Here is a 21,759-nt window from a genome sequence, read left to right as displayed (position 1 = left end):
CCTCATTTTGTGTGATATTTTCTCCACTTTTTGCTTGCCCCCATTTTCTCTTGGATAGGTCTTCCTTTTTTTCTCTCTCTCTCAAAATGTGGGAGAAAGAATGGTAGAAAAAGGGTTAAATGATGTTTAAAAAGTATAAAAATCGTCCCAACCAAATTGCAAGAAGACTCCTTCAACTTTGAAGAGAAAAAAACTGTCCAATCAGTAGCTAGGGCACCTCCCTTTTTCTTTATTTTTACAGCTTCCCCAGATTTGGACTTCCCTTCCAATCACGCTCTCCAAAAATTGCAACCCAAGGTCCCTAACTTTAGGTGCTTGTGCATTTTAGTCCCAAAACCATATTTTGTGCAATTTTGGTCCTTTTTTTCTATCCTTTAGCTTTATTCTCCTCCAATGTGGGATTTTAGCCCACAAAAGCCACAACTACACAATTGTGAATAGGAATTCACTACACAATTGTGAATAGAAATTCACTCAATTTCATCAATAATTATCTCATTGAAGTACTTAATAAATGTGTGAAATTACACTTATCACCTTTGTTTCCTTACCAGCTTGCTAAACTCCCTACTCTGTAAGACCTCTACTTGACACTATCCTAGGATGAGAGCTAGAAAGGATAGGATTTCTGCTTTCCTTCTCGTGGTGATGCTGCAGACACCAATCAATCGTTTGACCTAAAAAGAGAAACTTACTTCCTCGTACAAGGGCGTATGGATTCGAATGGGAGAGAATGTCTTGTACCGAGAGCGCTCCTCTCCCCATTTGCATGACAAGGTTGTTAATAGCTAGGCATGTGAACTTTATTGCTGAAGAGTACATGGATAATGTGATTATATATTGTTATTATCGAGCATTCTACCTATAAGCTTGTGTTTGTGCCAGTTCGAATTTATCAACCTAAGAATGAGGAGAAGGCTATCTTGAGGCGTGGAATTTCAAAGCCAAATCCGCAGCCCGTGAAACCGAGAGAGGTGAAGCACCGTGTACATAGATGGAACCAAACTTGAAGTTTATGATATGACTAAAAATTTAGAAAAGTCATTAACTTGTTTTCTCCTTTTTACTAAAGATTCTCAATTTCATTCATTTATTTACTTTTAATTGAACTTGGGACAGAAGTGTCTTTTTGAGATATTTAACATCAAATTTGGACGGAATCGCGAATGAGGATGAGCATGCACTGAAAATGAAAATGCAGCAGTTAAATGCAAAAAGAAAAGTTTGGAACTATTTTTGAGAACTATTTCAAAGATTGGGGATGTCGAATGCAATTTAGCCCGATGTATCTGAGCTTAAAATAAAATGCAAAAACAAAATCAGAAAAAGGCGTACGTGCCCTAGCCGGTTGTCCATTTGTTCCTCCCGCTACTACGCACCCCTCTCGCTTCATACAGGTAACGATCGATTTTTCATTTTTTTCCCTCAATTTATTGTACAATTCATTTGCAGTTCCAAATTAGTACTAGTCATCCTATTTTTAGATTTTTGAGTTTCAAATTTTGTTGAAATTAATATAAACAAAATTTGAAACCTTTCTCCTATAATTTCTTTTGAAAACTTATTCTAGGTATTGTGCATTTGAATTTTTTATTTATACTAGTAGTACAATTTTTGGGGTATATCGCCACTACCCGGCATTAGTTTTAATTTTAGGTGTTCATTCTTATTTTTTAATTTTTATTTTGAAACTGATTGATGTTATGTGTTTAGCGAATTTCTATATTATTGACGTGGCTGTATTTGGAAGCATAAACGGTAGCATCGAAATTTAAATTGCGAATGAAGTTCACAGTTCAATAATATATTTTCGCGAATTCCAGTTATCAAATTTAGCTTATTAGTTTTTCCTTGCAAATTGCAGACTTTGCAGTATCAATGACAATACGAGCTTAGATTATTGGTAGTTTTCTTTCCTTCAGAGTCTAGCTTAGTTATATTTAGCTCAATGCTCCCTGAGAAGTAGAGGGACTGAGAAATATGAAAGCTCAATTATTTAGGTGCACCCCTTACTTAACAAGGAATATTGCAATTCTGACAAGAATTCCGTGCATTCTTGTATTGGAAAAAAGCACTTTATGCATATAAGGTTTTCTGAAACTAAAGTGATATCTTATTGTAAGTAAAAAGTCTGACCAAGCAAAATAAAAAATTTTAGCCCCACTAATGAGTTTTTACTCAGGCATGTAAAATGTAACCAATTCCTTATTATCGTTTCTAAAGAAAATTATCAGTAAGGTAAGAGGTAGAATCTGTTTAAGATATTCAAGGATAACTGCGAAAGTAAGCATGCAGTTCATAAATTGTATTGGATAACTGTAGTGTAAGTCCTGTTTAGTCGAGAGGATATTGCATTTTGTGAAAGTAATTGTACATGTTTCACTTAATGCGATATTTGTCTCGCAAGGGACCAATACATTAATAATGAGAAAATTGACACTAAAAAAGTTTCTACGCGTTTGAGTTTCCAAATTTCCCTTTGAGATGGTCTATTTTTGTTGAATTTGCATTGTAAGTACATAGTGTCTTTCTCTAAATACATTGCTTCTCTTTGCAATAATGCTTCAATTTTACTTTCTTAACCTTCCTTCAGAGATTTTTTAGTTTTTAGGTTTTGTGGAAGAATCGGGTGGGGAGCTTATAATGCCAGGAAAAAAAAATAGTGTTGATGGAAAAGTTACAAAGCGGAATGCTGAATTTGATTATGTGATGATATTTCTTGGGAGTTATTTTCATGCATGAGATGATTTGATTTGTATCTTTATGTACATTTTACAGTCCTTTGTTTGATATCAACTTGACCTTTCTAGTCTTTTCTTCTGGCAGGAAATTAGTTCAGTGAAGCTGAGATGTCTGGCAGGGAAGAGTTGGACATTGATGATGATTTTAGCGAAATTTATAAGGCGTATACTGGTCCTCTGGGATCTAATCCTAATGCAACCAATGCACAAGACCGAACTACAACAAAAAAAAGATCAAAAGCGGGTTCGGATGAGGAAGAGGAAGCCCGAGACCCTAATGCTGTCCCAACAGATTTTACGAGCCGAGAAGCTAAGGTTTGGGAAGCTAAATCTAAAGCTACTGAAAGGAACTGGAAGAAAAGGAAAGAGGAAGAAATGATCTGCAAATTATGTGGAGAATCTGGCCACTTCACTCAGGTTCCTTTTCTTATTTCTTTTGTTTTAGATTGTTTTGTCATAGCTCTTGTTTTGCTTTTCTTCCAAATTCTCTTATCTAAGGGGAGCCGCCCTTAGCCTCTGGAAAACGACAGAGGAAGAGAGCAGGTGGAGGGGCGGGTGATACAATTATGCATGTTTTGACTTGAATGGTATGGTCATATTGAAGTCAGTGGGTCCTAATGTGGCTACAACTCTCATAAGAGATCTGCTAACATTCCCAAACAGGTTATCGTCAGCGTTTTTTACCTGGGGAGTGCTATGCATGCTTAGGACCAAACTGTTGATGGCATATGATAATTTAAAACATACAGTAAACTAACTTGTCTTGAAGACAGTAATAGTTGAGATAAGAAATTTATGCCCCGATACCTAATTTAAAATTTGACAGTGGAATAATATTTTTCCAGCTTAAATACTATTTTTTTCCTGATAGATAATGGATCTGTTTTAACATATAAGCATCTACTAATTTTTCATGAAACAATGCTAGTTCAGACAAGAAATTTATGCCCTGCTGCCTAATCCAAAATTCGACTGCAGCTTAAATACAATTTTCCCTTTTTTCCCTGATAGATGATGGATATAAAAGCATTTTTCTACTTAATTGTTACCAGTGACAAAAGCAATATAATGTCATTTCTAATGTCGTTTTGCCTACCTCCTCTTCAAAAGCATGTGTACGTGTACAACTATGGATAAATTCTGTTTATGTATTATGCCTAAATGATTTAATTCAGGGTTGTCCTTCTACTCTTGGGGCGAATCGTAAGTCTCAAGATTTCTTTGAGCGGGTACCTGCGAGAGATCCTCATGTGAAAGCATTATTCACTGAAAAGGTAGTAAATAAGATTGAAAAGGATATAGGATGCAAAATCAAAATTGAGGAAAAATTTATCATTGTCAGTGGCAAGGATAGGTTGATCTTGAAAAAAGGTGTTGATGCTGTTCATAAAGTCAAAGAAGAGGGTGAGAATAAGCATTCTTCTAGCTCCCCAATTTCCAGGTCTAGGTCACCTGAACGCAAGAGTCCTGTTAGCTCACGGTTGGGACGCTCCAATTCTCAAAGATCCAATCCCAGTCCACATAATGCCTCGCAGGTCCCACACAGATTTGGCAGACATGAGAAGGTTGTGGAAGACCATGTTCGTGAAGATGTGCAAAAATTATCGAGGGCCTCTATGCAAGGTAGGCAAAGCATATGTGTACTTGTGTTGTCATGTAGAGGTTATTTCTTTCTTGTAATTTACAAACTCATAAAGTTATATCATTTTATATGTTCTTTCTGTTCAGCCGTTCAATCTCTTTCTTTATACTGCTTGTTTCTTATCATTTTCTTTGCAGAAAGAGGTAAGTTCTTACGTTCAAGCATTCTGAAAGATATATCTTGGGTTGAATTGAAAGGGTGGTCTCCAAATTATTTTTTTTACTGAGCATATGGAGACTCATTTGCCTCAGATTGGATACAGTATGAGAATTTAGATAGTGTCTCATGTTAAAGCTGCCTCCATTGTTAGAGATCTTGAATGGAAGTGCTTAACACACTCTTCCTCTGGTGAAGCTTATGGCAATGATGGTGGTAGAGGTCGATCAAGCCATTCAAGGTCTCCAGCACCTTCCTCTTATGTGGGAAACCCATATAATTCTTATGATGGTCAGAGTCAAAGCAAGGGGGGCTACAGAACTGATGGATGGGATGCTGAAAGACGTGGGTCTGACATGCAATCTAGCCATAAGTTTGAACACCATGCATTCTCTCAAACCTTCGAGGAAATAGAATTGGAATATAAAAGGGAAGCAATGGATCTTGCGAGAATTCGAGACAAGGAAGAAGATGAAGAAATTCACAAGCATCGCGAGGTTTGTTACGTTCTATTATTTTGTTTCTAGTTTAATTAATGATGCTTTATCTTACAAATGTCCAATCACAATAGCCTTTTTTGGTCACTTGAAGTACGGAAACTTTCTTAACCACTGGAATCTGTTTTATTTTGCTTGGATGCACAATATATAGAATACAATTAAGCTCAACTGAATTTGACTGTGTCAATTGACTCCTGACATATTGGGTTCTTCAAATTTAAGGCTGTGAGAGAAATTAGGGAGGGTTACATGAAGAAACTGACTATGCTCAGGGGTGCACAAGCAAAACAGTGGGAAGAATTTCTTCAAGTTGACGTCCAGAGGAGACAACAAGCTTGCCACCATATTTCAGCTGCTGGGTTTAGTGATTATAAACAACCTAGTTATTTAGAGTATGATAATCCTTCAGGCAATGCGCACTATTCCGGTCCTGTAACCAATATGCCGATGGAGTCAAGGGGAAGGTACCCAAATTCTATGGAAAATTATCCTTCAAGACCTCACAACACATTTAATGATTTTCAGCGTCAAAGGCACGATGACTTGGGGAAATCCTATAACCGATACTAAGTTGATAGATGGAAATCAAGATAGGTGAGTTGTCTGACCCTTTATTTTGTTCCATCCATTCGTTTTCCTAAAGCATTGATATCCATGATCACTTTCCAAGTTTCCGGAGGGCTTGGTATTTTGTAGAGTACAATGCTCTTAGAGAGATGTGAATCGGTATAGGATCCGAAATTTTAAAATTTTGGGACGTACCTTGTATAATGGCTAGCTTGGCAAATGCAGAATTTGTAGATATGGTTTGTGTATTTCTATTGTTACAACTGCATTATAGTCTAAATTACCACTTCGAAACTTTTCAGGATCCAATTGTTGCTTGGGTACAAGTATTGGTAAGGAACCTTCAAACTAGGTAAGTATGAAAACTGTGTTTTCACCTCCCCTAGAAGTCGCTACTTGAATGGTAAGAACGCTATTTGTTGCTATTTCATCAAGACTATGGAACGTCGTCTTTGTAATCTAAGAAGTGAAATTTGGTTATGCATTATGGAACCACTTCTGGCAAGATTTTTGTTTTTGATTAAAATTTCCACTTCTATTTCACTTGTATTGGTGAAAATGATAGTTTTCGTGCTTATCTTGGATGGGAATTCATTTTGGTTCACAAAGGATGCCAAATTGCTTCCCAGTTAGTTACTGCTGATACAAGGCTATTAATTTTTGCCATTTGTTTGTTTTGCCTCCAGTCTCTGGTGTTAGGTGAAATAAGTTATCTATGTGGGTGGGATTTTGCTCGTCGGCTGAAATAATTTCTTATTAATTAGAGCTTTTGTGGTACCACATTATCGTTCCGTTTCACAAGATTAAGTGTTCTTATGTTTCACAAGATTATGACACCATTACTAGTCGTGAAGTTGTGAGCCAGAAAATAGGCAAAGTACATTGTTACATCGGGTTAATAATTTAAATGGTTACTAAACTTTGTAAAAAGTTTTCACTGGGACACTGAACTTTAAAAATCACCCAATTCATCACTGAATTTTGCAAAAGGTTTATACGGGGTCATTGAACTTAAAAAACCACTCCACTCATCACTGAACTTGTCAAAAGATTTACACTGGGTCACTGAACTCAATGACCATTGGGAAAGTTTTTGCAAAGTTCAGTGATGAATGGAATAATTTTTAAAGTTCAATGACCCTGTGGAAATCTTTTGCAATGTTCAGTGATCCCGTGAAAACCTTTTGCAATGTTTAGTGATGACTTGGGTGAATTTTAAAGTTCAGGGCCCGTTTGATAGGGATTTTGAGAATTGATTTTTTGACCGTTAGAAGAAAAGTGGGGTCCACATGTGAGAGAAGAAGTCAAAAATTACGGCTTGAATAGTAAAATAACGGTCAAAAAATCAATTTTTTGGGGCAAAAAATCCCTACCAAACGGGGCTTCAGTAACCTGGTGAAATTTTTTTGCAAAGTTGAGTGGCCATTTGGGTTATTAACTATTGTTTGCGTTTGTTAATGACTTCTAACCATGTCATTATACTTTTTGTATAGGCCTCGAGTTAGATGATTTTGTAATATGTTCTCCATTTTCCATCAATTAAACAAGGAAGCTAATTGATGGCTAATGTTAAATTAAGGTTTGATGTCCGTGATGTGGTTTAAGGTGATATCAGAGTAGATAAATACTTTGAGTTCAGGTCTTGTCGTGATCCATTTTTGAAATGTGTTAAGCATTCGATGGGGAAAAAATGTGAATTAGTTTACAGGTGAAAACTGTCAGTCTATTTGTTGGCTAATATTTATTACCTTTCTAAAACTTGGATTGTAACTTCGAGCCCTAAATAGACCCTCAAATAAGAAGGTGAGTTATATTCCTATCGATCTTTGGAACACTAGGAATGGAGGCGTCACAAATAGTTACAACTTACAAACCGTTCAGTCAGCGTACTTGATGCCTAATTTGGACTAGTTTTGGTGTATTTTTGAAATTTTTTATCTTCCAGTCTACAATTGTAGTTTCTTGATGAAGCTGTTCATGTTTTGCTTGTTGCCATATTTGGCATTTTCCATCAACTACAATTAGAGGTAAATTTTATAAATAAGGAATACACGTATAAAAAGAGGAAAAAGAAATTATTTCAACACGTGTGTTTGCATAAATGTTACACGTCTTTAACTACCTTAGGGCCTTTTTGTTTTCCATTTTCATAGGAAGAATGTATTTTGAAATAGTTGATTAATGAAGAATGTGTGGTTTTAGAAATAAGGAAAGTTTTTAATTTTGCGTATAATATTATTTTATTGAAAAATGTGTGGTTAAAAAAAAAGAGAGAAAAATGAATATCAAACAAGGGCTAGAAAAAAAAATGTTACCCGCAAATGTTCAAATTTGGCCCTCATTGCTGCTGTTGGATGTACATTTTTTTCGAAATACATTTTTCTTTCCCTTCTTTTCATTGACACATTTTTTAATAAAATGATATTACACGTAAATCCAAAACATTTCTTTATTTTTTAACCAAAATTTTAATTATTCTACTATTCCAAAATGTATTTTTACTATAGAAATGGGAAACAAACATACTCTAAGTTTCATTCCATTTTTCTCTATTCTGTTTTTAACTAAATAATCTTTCGTAAAATAATATTACACGTAAATAAAAAAAAAATTCGTTCTTTTTTAATTACTTATTTTTCAAAAAAATACTATTCCACACATTTTAATTTCCAAAAAATGTTAAAAAAATGGGGGCCAAATGAGGGCTAGCGACTATGAATCTGCATATCAAGTTATATCATTTAGAGCACTTGGATCTCCAATAAAAATAAAATAAAATTGGCATTTAAATCCCAAATTGGATAGAAAATGTAAAAAGTTATCTGAAATGTTCATTCTTGGGTCAATTTTGTCAAGCCTTATCGTTTAAAAAAAAAAAAAAAACCAACCAAAAAAATTTTGTGCCACGACCAAAAACAACTCTCCACAGCACAATTATTAGTGAATGGATACATTAAATTAGATTGAAATATTTATAGAATCAAGATAAAATTGGAATTATCAAATAATTCTTGAGTTTTTAGCATTTTTCAATGCTTCAATCGGCATTATCCATCATAAGAGTGAATACATTTAAAGATGAGATTTATCGTATTTGGCACGGATATTGCACATGCCTAACATCACTTTTAACCAACATGAAAATTTAAAATTTAAAACCACAAAGCCGTGTTTCGATTTGGCATAAAATCCAATGGAAAGTTTGCAGACGTAGATCACTCACATTGCAATCAAAACTTGTTGACAGAATTCTTGGTTTTGTCTATATTGTACTTTTCAACCGATATTATCCATCGAATACATTTCGATGTAGAATTTGTTAAGGAAAAGAGGAAAAAGAAATAACTTTATTATGCATGAGAAAATGACCATGTGTTTAACATGTCCTTGAAACAACACGAAAAATTAATTTTTTTTTACCACAAGGCCATGTTTCAATTTAGTATAGATATGGTTAGGAAAAAGTTGCAATCAAGAAAATTTTCCTAATCCTCTTTTCTTGAAAGAGCTTCAAATTCTTTTTCCTTTCTGTAAGAATCAAGAGATTGAATCTAGTCGTAACAGAAAATATGTAGTGATGTTCCTTAAAATACATCATTTTTAGATTACCTGATAAAAATTTGTTTGACATTTTAATCTCAAGGTATCTTTTTTGGTGCAGGTTAATCGAATTGGGTGATAAAAGTTCACATGTCATGCATATGACCACTTTTTATGTCATCTTTACAAAATAAAAATTGAAACAAAAAAAAAAAAGAAAAAAAACGAAGAAGACTTAACAAACAACAAATGAGACTGTATTCTTGCTATCACTTTTTACTCAAAAAATAATTACATTAAAGCTTATTGAAATATTTAAGGGAGTCATTATTTTTATCCACTATTTTAATATATTTATTATACTCTAAATCTATTCATATTAAAACTTCAAAAATTTTAAAAAGTACTATATTCATCTACAATACATTATAACAATCTCCTTATAGCCCCCTCGAGGCATAATACATTGGTGCAAAGAACAGGAGTGAGGTAGTCTCAACTTGGTAGACACAGTGTGAGTGTTCGATTTCTGAGATATGGAATTGGATTATTTGTGGGCATTAGTATACGGGCAAGCTCTTGTTCACTAGCCTGCTTTGGCCCATTTCGCAATTTACCTCCCTCACGATACTCCAGGGGCGGGGCAATGAGGACCCTCAAATTTGGGGTTCAACCTTTTTCTAAACAATCTCCTTATTAAATTCATTTATTTAAACACTTTATATTTACAGAGTAATGCTTAGGGTACATAATGGACATCATACCATTATGATGTCCATTCTGTTCAAGAAGAATAATCCATATTTACACCACTTTTATCTATCGTACTCTTATTTATTCCTATTATAATTTTAAAAAAGCACCACATTCATCACCATTACATTCCAATGTTAGTCTTGTGAAATTCATTCATTTGAACTCTAAATATTCACGAAGTTTAACCAAAAATAAATTATTTATAAAAAAAAACGAATATAAATACAAAACAATCCCACTGAAAATGCATTCCGAAACAAATCAAATACACAAATACAAAACAAATCCACTGAAAATGCATTCCGAAACAAATCAAATACACAAATACAAAACAAATCCACTGATTGGTCAGTTTTAAAGCCTTTATTTTATTTTAAAAACATAAAAAGAAATGTACTCAAGACTCTCAGACTTCCGATATTTACTAATCCAGAAAAGAGAGCCACCATAGTTCCTTTTATTTGACCAAAAAAAAAAAAAAGGAAGGCTGGGAACGAAAATAATCAGTCATCCAAATTAGATGAAAAGACCACTGAACTTTGAAATTAAAGTACAACATAGGGTTTTAGTTAAACATGACGTCTAAAAATTTGGAAAACTTTCTTAGCCCCTATTTGTCATCTTTTCAAAATTTAAATTGTTTACTACATGATGCTCTACTGTATATTCACACAATAAAATATTCTATACACAAATCAATAAAGTTTCTTTACTTTTTAACCACATTTTTCAAAAAATACTATTCAATAATTCATTTTTCCCAAATAAATTCTATCAAACAGGCCGTATTGATGAATTTGTGCTATGAAAATTCCCGAGGCATTTGAAATTCCCATATTCTTCTTTTATATATACACATACTTCTATTTTTAATAACCCACGTGATCGTTCCTTTCAAAACTAAAATTCTACTTCCAATTTGTGATGTACGTATAATGTTTATGTGTATATATACATATGTTTTACTAGTTTGTATCTATATATGTTGATGTAAAAAAAATACTATATGGTATGGTGTTGCAAAGTTGTCCAGTCATTTCATTGAATTTTCTTCTCTCCGTAGGATTTCGGTCAAAGATTAGAAGAATTTAAAGCTGAGATTTCATGAGCGTGCAAATTATATAGCTCCAATTTGGCGGTAATTTGTTGGACTAGGTCATAAAAGGCTATTGCAGCTATCTCCAAGTCTATGAAACTCGGTTATCTCCGACCAAATTTAAATAGGAGAATATATTGATTAGTTTATAGTTTTTAATTGAGAAAATAAATGAAAATGAAGATTTTCGCAATGTAATGTGAAAATAAGGGTGAAAAATGTCAAAAAATAAAAGGTATGGATATTTCTCAGTATTATATTGAAAATGTAGGGGCATTTTGTACTCTTTTAATAATTTATTTAGATTCATTTGTAATTTTTTAAAAAGTTTGGGAGTATAATTGTAATTTGTTCATCTCTCTCTCTCTATTTTATTTAAATAGAGTGGTATATTTGTTATTTTACATTTTTTTTATTGAGAAGTTGAATAAAATGACATTTTCCGCAATGAAAGGTGAAAATATGGGTAAAAATATCCAAAAATGAAAGGTACGAATGTTTTGTACCATAATATTGTCGTTAAACATAGGACTTATTTTTCTCAAGCTCCAGTTCCAACTCTATCTGCACTCTAGCTGAGTATATTTCTGATTCTATTCTTATTTGTCATCATGTAGAATTGTAATTCAATTCTCGAATCGAATAATCGTACTTTAATCTATTCCTACTATAATTTTAAATTTTTTTTAAAAAGTACTACATTCATCACCATTACATTCCAAAGTTAGTCTTGTGAAATTCATTCATTTAAACTCTAAATATCCACAAAGTTTAAACAAAAATAAATTATTTATAAAAAACAAAAGAACTAATATAAATACGAAGCAATCCCATTGAAAATGCATTTCGAAACAAATCAAATACATTAAAACCAAAACAAGTCCACTCGCAAGACTCGTCAGTTTTAAAGCCTTTATTTTATTTTAAAAATATTAGTAGACGAATTTGGAGTGAGAGATTTTATTTGGTTTTATCCTTATCTAATTAAGTAAATTTACATAAAAAATAATAATAATGATTTTTATTTAAAAGGTAATATATATTACCACCACAATTTTTATTTGTTACACCACATTTTGATAAAATACACCCCAAGCAATTCATAAATACAATGTAACCCAATTAAAATAGAAAGGGCAAAAAAAAAAAAAAGGGAAAAAAAAAAAAAAAAAAAAGTACAACACATTATTACCCTTTTCATGTCACCCCTCTCCCCATTGGCCGTCTTTCTTCATCCATCAGAAATGCAAAAATTGAACTCTAATGTTCACCATTAGAAATGAATATATATAAACAAGTCGTCATGCTTAAGTCAATGTGCGGCACTTCTCCTAGGATTCTGCCATGAACTGTTTTGGAAAACTTTCTAAGTTTCTATTTGTCATCCTTTAAAAATTTAAATTGTTTACTGAATGATCATTCTCTATCGTATATTCACACAATAAAATATTTTACACACAAACCAATAATTTTTTTTTTTTTACTTTTTAACCACATTTGTCAAAAAATACTATTCAATAATTCATTTTTCCCAAATAAATTCTATCAAACAGGCCCTATTGATGAATTTGTGCTATGAAAATTCCCGAGGCATTTGAAATTTTGGAATTTCAAAACCAAAGTAATTTTGTTAATTAGCTATATAATGTGTTTTAAAAATACCTTATAGCATATTGTATTGTCGGCCCAAAGGTGACTTTATGATAATGCATATAGGCTCTTACCGTAATAAAATTTATATGGTTTTAAATTAAATTACGGATTATCTAATTAATAACTCATGTTAATTAGTTGGATATTTTATTGTCAATTTGATTGCATGCATTATGTTTGGATGATATTGAGTGTGATATTTATATTTCCACAATTTATAATGCCTCATCTCTTTCGAATCTATTGTCTGCTATCGAAACCTTAACTGGGAATAATTATGTAAGATGGAAACGAGATGTAGAAATAGCATTTGTTCTTTTGGGCTTGGACTTTGCAATGGAGAAAAAGCTTGAGAAACCTATAGATAAGAGTACTGTTGAATATGTAGTCGAGTATGAAAAGTGGGAAAGGGCTAACAATTTCTGCTTGAAAATCATTAAGCGATCGATATCTGATTCCATTCTTGGTGCCATCCCCGATAATAAAAATGCCAAAAGTTTTATGGATGTTATAGGAAAGAAATTTATTGAGTCTGATAAAATCGAAACTGGGGATCTAATGGATAAATTGATGAGCATGAAATATGATGGTACAAGTGGTGTTTGGGAACATGTCATGAAAATAATAAATATATCATCTAAGCTAAAGGCTCTTAACATTCTCATTGCGGAGCCTTTCCTGATCTATCATGTTTTAAATAACCTTCTTAGTCAGTTTAATCAATTTAAGGTTGCTTACAATGTTTAGCAGGATAAATGGAATTTGAATGACCTTATAGCAGTGTGTACCCAAGAAGAGTATAGGATGCGCTGTGAAACTGTTGAAACTGTGCAGTTAGTCTTTCAGCCATTACAGAACAAAGGGTCTTCTCACAACTACAAGCCTAAATTTCGTAAGGGTAATAAGTCCCACCGAAGTGAGCAGAATAAAAATTTTAGTGATCCTAAAGGAATTATAAAGAAAAATGATCAATGCAAGTTCTGTAAGATGAAGGGTCACTGACAGAAAGACTGTTTTAAATTTAAGACTTGATTGGAAAAGAAGAAGAGTTCTCCAGAAATTCTCTTGGCCTTAGTTTGTTTTGAGTCTTCTTCAGTAAATGTGCCTTTGAATTCTTGGTTGTTAGACTCGAGAGCTAGTATTCATATTGCGAATTCCTTGCAGGGGTTCACAAGCAAATGGAGGTAAAGTGAGAATGAAGTGAGTTTGAGCGTTGCAAATGGAGTTCAAGTAAAGGTTGAGTTTATAGGAGTAGTGAAGTTGTCTTTAGAGTTTGGTTTTTCTCTTGTTATGGAAAATACAGTTTATGTAATGCAAATGAGACGGAATTCAATTTCTATATCGAAACTTGATGTTTATGGTTTTACGTTTAATTTTGAAAATGGAATGATTGAGTTGTTTAATGATTTTCGTTTGATTAGGAATGACCTTTTGTGTGATGGTTTATATAAGTTGTCTTTGGCTCCTTTTCGTGACGTCTCGTGTGTTACCAATGCACCAAAGAAAAGCGCTTTAATTCGTGAACCATCCTCTATGTTGTGGCATAAGTGTTTGGGTCATATTTCTAAGGATAAAATGGAAAGATTGGTAGAAGTTGAGATTCTTCCCTCTTTAGACTTCTCTGATTTTGACACTTGTGTGGATTGTATAAGAGGAAAGTTAACTAAGTCTATGAGGAAGGATTCGACTAGGAGTAATGAAATTTTGGACTTAATACACACTGATATTAGTGGATAATTGTCTTCCATTATATGTGGGAACAAATACTTCGTAACTTTTATTGATGATTTTTCACGATATGGATATATTTACTTGATTAACGATAAATCACATGCACTTGAGAAATTCAAAATTTTCAAACTAGAAGTAAAGAAACAATGTGGAAAAGGTATCAAAGTTGTAAGATCTAACTATGGTGGTGAATACTATGAAAAATATAATGAGTCAGGTCAAAACATGAGTGATTTTGCAAAGTTTTTACAAGAGTGTGGAATAGTACCTCAATATACCATGTCAGGGACACCTAAGCAGAATGGTGTTTCTTAAAGAAATAATCGAACTCTAAAAGAAATGGTCAGAAGCATAATGAGTAGAACAAATTTTCCTGAATATTTGTAGGATGAAGTCTTGAAAACTGCTATGTATATCTTGAACAGAGTTTCAAGTAAAGTTGGTGCAAAGACACCTTTTGAAATATGAACAAAGGCTCATTTTAAAGTTTAGGGATGTACAGCTGAGGATAGGATTTATAATCCATTTGAAAAGATATTAGACCTGAAATCCACTCCTGATTACTTTATTGGGTACCCAGAGAGATCAAAGGGATATAAGTTTTACTGCCCAAATTGCAGCACTAGAATTGTAGAGCCCATTACTGCTAAGTTTCTGGAGAATAATTTTGGAAATTGTGGGAGTTCCATATCGAGAGAAATTCTCGTTAAACCAAATCAAGTTGTTGTTCCAGTTCCTGTTATGCAGGAAAGAGTTGGTTCTCAACCAATTGAAATTGTTAATGAAGAACCGAGGAACCTCTAATTCCTCCAACAACGATTGAATCGGCTCATAAGCCACAAGTTAGAAGATCACAAAGGGAAAGGAGATCTGTATTGCCCAGTGATTACATTACATATTTATTGGAGAGGGATTTTGATATTAAACATATTGTTGATCATGTAACTTATAATCAAACATTGACAAGTCTTGATGCAGATAGATGGATAAATGTTATGGAAGATGAAATGAATTCTATGGAAAAGAATGAAGTTTGGGATCTTATTGAACTTCCTCCAGATGCTAAAGTTATAGATAACAAGTGAATTTTCAAAAGTAAATTAGATTTAAAAAGGAATGTTGAACAAAAGAAAACAAGATTGGTTGCAAAAGGTTTCACTCAGTGAGAGGTCATTGATTATGTTGAAACCTTTTCACCTGTTTCGTCGAAAGATTCCTTTCGAATTATTATGGCACTTATGGCATACTATGATTTGGAGCTTCATCAAATAGATGTTAAGACGGTATTTTTGAATGGAGATCTTTCTGAAATGATTTGTATGAAACATCTTGAAGGCTTTGTTATGAAAAGTAAAGAAAACGTAGTATGCAAATTAAACAAATTCTTATATGGTCTTAAGAAAGCATCTCGACAGTGGTATTTAAAGTTTGACAAGGTTAGACCTCTCTTGGTTTTGTCAAAAATACAATTGATCGATTCATTTATCTCAAAATTAGTGGAAGAAATTTTATTTTTCTTGTCCTGTATGTTGATGACATTTTGCTTGCTAGCAGTAACTTAGGATTGTTTCATGAGATAAAGAAAATTTGTCTGCTAATTTTGAAATGAAAGATCTTGGAGAGCTTCCTATGTACTTGGCATTGAAATACATCATGATAGAAATCGTGGCTTATTGGGACTTTTTCAAAAAGCTTATACACAACGTGTTCTAGAATGGTTTAATATGCAGAACTATGCACCCAGTGATGTACCTATCATAAAAGGAGATAAGTTCAACAAAACTCAATATCCAAGGAATGAGCTAGAAAGGGAATCTATGAAGATGATTTCATATGTTAGTGCTATGGGGAGCTTGATGTATGCTCAAGCTTGCACTAGGTCGGATATAGCCTACGCATTAAGTGTCCTTAACAGATTTCAGTCAAATCCAGGATAAGAGCATTGGAAAGTAGCTAAGAAAGTTATGAGATATTTAAAGAAAACTGAAAGTTATATGTTTACATTCCAGCGTTCAAATTATATTGAGGTGGTAGGATATTTAGATTTTGATTTTGTTGGATGTCAAGATGATTTGAAATCAATCTTAGGTTATATTTTTACATTAGCTAGTGATGTTATTTCTTGAAAAAGTGCTAAACAGACTCTAATGGCATCTTCTACTATGCAAGCTGAATTTATGGCATGTTATGGGGCTACAGTCCATGCCCGGTGGTTAAGAAATTTCATCTATGACCTGAAAGTTGTTGATTCCGTCTCAAGACCAGTCACCATATACTGTGATAACAGTGCAACAGTGTTCTTTTCAAAGAATAATAAAAGTATTGTGGATCAAAGCATATTGACATCAAATATTTGGTTGTTAGAGACAGAGTCAAGGAAGGACAGACGAAAATAGAGCATATCAATACAGAGGCAATAATTGCAAATCCTTTGACTATGAGACTCGCTCCAAAAGTCTTTGAGACACATGTTACTAATATGGGCATTGTGGAAACATTTGATTTTTTGGTTAGTGGGAGTTATATATATGTAAAGAACTACGTTTTGGGCTTGATTCCTTTACAGGATACATAGGTAATCCATATGTTTTCGAGTACAACCCCTTCTGATAATAAAATAAATTTCTCTATCCATGAATTATTTTTAGCATGCATTTGACTTTATCTTTATGATATTATTGTGATTTTGAGATATGACAGATAAAGACATAAGACGAGTCTCTTTTAGAAACATGTGGCTTCATTTTGATTTGAAGTATTATGAGGATCGATTTAAAGTAGCACAGTTTTTTATCACATTTGGTGCTAAGTTCATACCACATCGTTGAATGATGGGAATCCATGTCGATAATGATGTTGGCATTTGTAGCTGTTGAATGGTCTTGCATCGCTTAATTGGTGTAATGACTTCCATGTTCGGTGTTAATATTCTTGTTGGACCGGATCAAGTTACGTTAAGTGTCATCATTGGAACTATACTTTTTTAACCACCTATGAGTCTAACCCGGGTGTTAAAACTTTATTATAACAATCAAATATTTACCCAAGTGGGAGATTGTTGGAATAATTTCAAATATAGGCTTCACATTCGATTGTAAATTTTACGGGTTAGATGTATGATTCATAATAATATTTGTGACTGTGCCAAATTTATTGAGTGATCAATTGGGCCTTTTACACTTTACTGGTTGTAATTAATATGATGTGGTAATTTTAAATATGTGGACCGAAAATAAACCTTAATGGGACAGTTCAATTATTTCATATATAAAGGTTAGGTCCCCTCTCCTTTTCATGTTGTTTTATTAGCCCCCATCGACAGTTAATACTTTGTGAGGAGCAAGGAGTGAAAGATCTGACTGCTATTACAACTATTATTTATATCAACAATGGCTTCCACATGTATGAATTCGTTTTATTAATTTATTGTATTGTGATTCTCGATTCTTAACATGATTAAAGTTAAATTCAACAATTGGTATCAGAGCCTTTATGTTAAAATCGAAATCGTTCATGAAATTATTTTTTCCCTATATCACGTGGAAAAACGTTTTATGTGCATACAATAAAATTATATGTATAACGTACATTTCATTGTATAACGTGCGTACGTAGATATACGGTTCCCAATGTGTCATTGAATTAATTTCTACTTCCTTCACGTAGTTGAGTAACCCACAGATAGGAACAATGAATGCTTATAGTGTCCCTCCCTCTCCTCCTTATATAAGGAACAAACAAAAAGTAAGGAAAAGGAAATAACTCTAACATGTGTTTGGCACAAATGCGGCACCGGTCTTACATTTTTTTTCCCATTGTAATGTAAGAGTTTATTATTTATAAATAAATTACAAGGTAAGATGAATGCATCAAACTAAAATAAAGTACTCAAGCTCCAGTTTCAACTCTATCTGCACCTCCATTATTTCTGATTCGATTCTTTTTGTCATCCGGTAAAATCATAATTTGGTTCTTGAATAATCTCTTTACTTCAACATTTTCGAGTGCAATAAGCCCGATCATTCTAAATGAATATAATTGCTGACATGAATATTTTCTTGCAAAGTGAACAAAAAATTTCTTTAGTGTCTTAACATGACCTTAAAACAAGACGGAAATTTGAATTATATACCACAAGGCTAAGTTTTGATTTGGTATAGGAAATTTGCATCCATGATCCTCAAGCTACATAATATGGAGTACCTAGATCTCCAATCATAATTTCGTTTTTTGGTGTAAGATAATCAAACTATATAGAAAATGTCACATGTCGTGCATATGACATAGTCAATTCTGTCAAGTCTTATCTTTCAACTATCGAACGTAGAAAAAGAAAACAACAAATGAGATATCCTTGCCACCACAAAAAAATAAAAATAAAAATAAATTACTAAACAAAACAAAACAAAACAAAATCTTCAACAACAGGCATTTAATCAAAATAAATAAATACACAAAAGCATATTGAAATAATTATAGAATCAAGGTAAGATGATGTGGAAAGATAACATAATTCTTGATTTATTATTATTATTATTATTATTATTATTATTATTATTATTATTATTATTATTATTTATCATTCCTCAATGTTCTACGGAAAATGTCTATATCATATTTCTTAATTGATATTATATATTATTAGAATACGAATACATTTACAAATAAAAACGAAAAAGAAATAACTCAAACATGTATTTGACACGAATGTTACACGCGTCTAACATTTTTTTCGTGTAATATCAAATTTTATTTTCTATAAATAAATTATAAGGTAAGATGAATGTATAAAATAAAAAGAGTTTAATCAGATTTCTCCTAAAGAATCAAAATATAAAACATATATTTACTTACTGACAATTTCCTTATTGAAATTATTAGAAATAGTAAATACTTATTCGTTATCATTAAACATAAAACTTATTTTCCTCGAGCTTCAATACCAACTCCATCCCCAGCCCTACATGTCCATTTCTTGTTCCGTTCTTCCTTGTGGTGCAGTAGGATCGTAAACTAATTCTCAAATAACCACACCTTATTTTGAAATTTCCAGGCGCAATAAGCTCGATCATTGTATGTGAATATTTCAATGTTGATATGAATTGTTTTCTTCCAAAATTCATTCGGGATATATATACACACGTACCTGACATGGCCATGTCTGGATTTGGTATAAACATCTAAAAAGAAATTTTGCATCCAATCGTCAAACTACATAATTTAGAGCTTATTGTTGACATCTAAATCTTAAAATTTCTTTGTTGACGTAGATTAATCAAATTGGGTGGCAAATGCCATAAGTAGTGCATATGACCGCATATGACCACTTATGACAGGTCAATTTTGTCGAGTCTTTTCTTTATTAACAAATAATTGGAAAAAGAGGGGGGGGGGGGGGGGGGATAATATTAAAAAATGAGATTATATTTCTTACTGTCAAAGAAATCATCCAGTCAGGAATTTACTCAAAAGAATAAATACATTAAAGCAGATACGGTAAAAAAAGCATTCTCTGTCATTAAACATAAAAGTAATTTTCCTCATGTTCCGGTTCCGACTCCATCTGCATCTCTAAATCAGTATATTTCCAATTAAGTTCTTTCTTGTGTTGCAGTAGTATCCGAACTTAATTCTCGAATGATCACCTTACTTCGGTATTCCAGGTACAATATAGCTCGATCATTATACATGAATATTTCATTGCTCAGATGTACTGGTTTCAAAGTGCAGATGAATAAGGATAATTTGTTTCCATTACCATATATTTCTTAAGTTGAATAAGAAAATTGCAATGTGTGTAACATGAACTTAAAAATCATGGAAAGGCCATGTAAGAATCGGTATAAATTTCAATAAGGAAATTTGAAGCCACGATCCACAAACAACATAAATTAGAGCACGTGGATCTTCAATCAAAACTTCCTAACATCAAAATCTCAAAATTTCCTTTTCGTGCAGGCTAATCAAATTGGATGGAAAATGTCACATGTCGTGCATATAAACACTTATGACATGGTCCATTCTATCAAGTCTTATTAAGAACAATTGGATAGGGAAAACAATTATAAATAAATAAATTATATATATGTGTGTGTATGTATATATATATATACACACACACACACATATATACATATATATATACATATACATATACATATATGTATATATATATATACATATACATATATGTATATGTATATATATATGTATACATATACATGTATATATATGTGTGTGTGTATACATATATATATACATATCTACATATATATATGTATATGTGTGTGTGTGTGTGTGTGTGTGTGTGTTCTTGCCACCAAAAGAATAAATACATTAAAGAAGATTGAAATAATCGTAGAATCAAGATAAAATGATGTGGAATGATCACCAAATTCTTCTTTTTATTATATTTTCTCAATATTTCATGAAAATTTGTTTATATTGTATTTTTATACCAGCATTATCCATCATAATAACAAGAATATATTTACATGTAAAATTTGTGAAAAAAGAATAAACAAATGAAGTGATGAAAAAGAAATAACTCCAACACGTCTTTGGCACAAATTTTGCACGCGTATAACATCTTTTCCCTTTGTAATGTAAAAGTTTATTATTTGTAAATAACTTACAAGGTAAGATGAATGCATCAAACTAAAATAAAGTTAAATCAGATTTCTCCTAGAGAGTCAAAATTAAAGCATATACTTAATTATAGGCAATTCCTTTAAACTATTAAAAATAGTAAAAAACTTTAAAACTTGATAGCAAAGGCCTTTTTGGATGGAATATTTACATAATGCGGTGTCTACTCCCCTCACATGGAAGGGAAACATTTCGAATAAATTATATTTTATTTTAAGTGGGCCCTCCTCTATATGATGAGGTGGACATCTTGATCTACGTGTAGTATCATCCTTTTTGGATGTGGTATAAAAATCGATAGGGACATTTGTAGCCAGAGAGTCCTCAAACTACATGATACAGAGAAAAGAAGAAACAACATTAAAAAACTAAAAAACGTAACTGTATTTCTTGCCATAAAAAAAAAAAAAAAAAAAAATTGAGGAAGAAGAAGAAATCCACCACAGCAGGAATTTACTCCAAAAAATAAATACATTATAACAGAGTGAAATATTTATGAAATAAAGTTAAGATAATGTGGAAAGATGACATAATTCTTATTTTTAGCATTTCTTATTGGTTCCAATGAAACGTTGATTTATTTCTCAGTCGACATTATTCATCCTAAGAGTACAATCTATAAATACATTTACATGTAAAATTTATAGATAAGGAAAAGATAAATAAATAGAAAAACGAAAAAGAAATAACTCCAACAAGCATTTGGCACGAATGTTGCACGTTTCTAAT

At 32.3% G+C, this 21,759-nt stretch overlaps 1 protein-coding gene across 3 annotated transcripts; it reads left to right on the top strand.

The window, feature by feature from the left end:
- The first annotated feature begins 1,307 nt into the window (after positions 1-1,307).
- On the top strand, positions 1,308-6,151 carry LOC111407510. 3 transcript variants are annotated; one of them, XM_023037027.1, is made up of 7 exons: positions 1,308-1,397; positions 2,827-3,158; positions 3,917-4,364; positions 4,521-4,526; positions 4,738-5,036; positions 5,262-5,633; positions 5,909-6,151. In XM_023037027.1, the coding sequence occupies exons 2-6, from the start codon at positions 2,850-2,852 to the stop codon at positions 5,607-5,609; spliced, it is 1,410 nt and encodes a 469-aa protein (XP_022892795.1). In that variant the 5' UTR covers positions 1,308-1,397; positions 2,827-2,849; the 3' UTR covers positions 5,610-5,633; positions 5,909-6,151. The 3 variants fall into 3 exon arrangements, with proteins under 3 accessions (XP_022892795.1, XP_022892797.1, XP_022892796.1); XM_023037028.1 differs by lacking the exon at positions 1,308-1,397 and adding an exon at positions 1,885-1,903; XM_023037029.1 differs by lacking the exon at positions 4,521-4,526.
- Positions 6,152-21,759: the final 15,608 nt, after the last annotated feature.

The sequence above is a fragment of the Olea europaea genome, chromosome 13, assembly GCF_002742605.1.
Source record: "Olea europaea var. sylvestris chromosome 13, O_europaea_v1, whole genome shotgun sequence".
Lineage (NCBI taxonomy): Eukaryota > Viridiplantae > Streptophyta > Magnoliopsida > Lamiales > Oleaceae > Olea > Olea europaea.
This window is presented reverse-complemented; position numbering and strand designations above follow the sequence as displayed.